Raw genomic sequence first — 683 nt, forward strand, 5'->3', positions numbered from 1 at the left:
ACATGAATAATTTAGTAACATTTAGAATAACATTATATGTTGAGTGAAAATATCTATTATGTTAACATCTTACTGTGTACATAAAAATGTCATTTTTTCCAAATTATATTTAGCATTATACTTTGTAGGTCAATTTTTTATGATATTCCTCCTTTTAGTTCATTACAACAATAAGGATCAGATACTCTAATTACAATGAAACATTTTGACTAAAAACAAGTATAAAATAGAATTGCTTAAACTGGAACTAAATTAAAATGTATAAAACAAAGGCATTTCTAAAACATATTTTAAAACAGACGTACTTATCCCAACCAAGAGTTTCTATCTCTTCAATAAGGCTTGAGTAGAACTGAGGAGGAGGAGGTACTGCATATAGCTCTTGTCTATTCTTTAAAGCAACTTCCTGTTTAAAAGAAAAAAAAAAAAACTGAATCAGCTGTGGAATGCTAGACAACACAATGTTAGTACTTGATTACAAAACACAATTTCAAAATCTCCTTAGTGTCTAATTAAAGTGTCTACTGCTTTTATAGAAAAATCCAGCTGACTCACTCCCCTTCTCATGAAAAAGAGACATGAAAAAGTTAAAGGACTGCACTGAAGGTCATGCAAAATGTCAAGTTTTATACCATGAAAAGAACCTAAGATTTTAATATTCTCCTGGACTATTATGCCTCTCA

The 683-nt window shown here is 29.4% G+C and overlaps 1 protein-coding gene across 1 annotated transcript in view; it reads right to left on the reverse strand.

Annotated features, from left to right (window-relative positions):
• Nucleotides 1–683, reverse strand: part of LOC105806148 (E3 ubiquitin-protein ligase FANCL) — an 88650-nt gene that overhangs the window by 46797 nt on the left and 41170 nt on the right. The window contains exon 5 of the mRNA XM_012639215.1: nt 306–406. Within this exon, the coding sequence (XP_012494669.1) occupies nt 306–406 (101 nt within the window). The remainder of the gene's footprint in view (nt 1–305; nt 407–683) is intronic.

The sequence above is a fragment of the Propithecus coquereli genome, unplaced genomic scaffold, assembly GCF_000956105.1.
Source record: "Propithecus coquereli isolate 6110/MARCELLA unplaced genomic scaffold, Pcoq_1.0 Scaffold138, whole genome shotgun sequence".
Taxonomy (NCBI): Eukaryota; Metazoa; Chordata; class Mammalia; order Primates; family Indriidae; genus Propithecus; species Propithecus coquereli.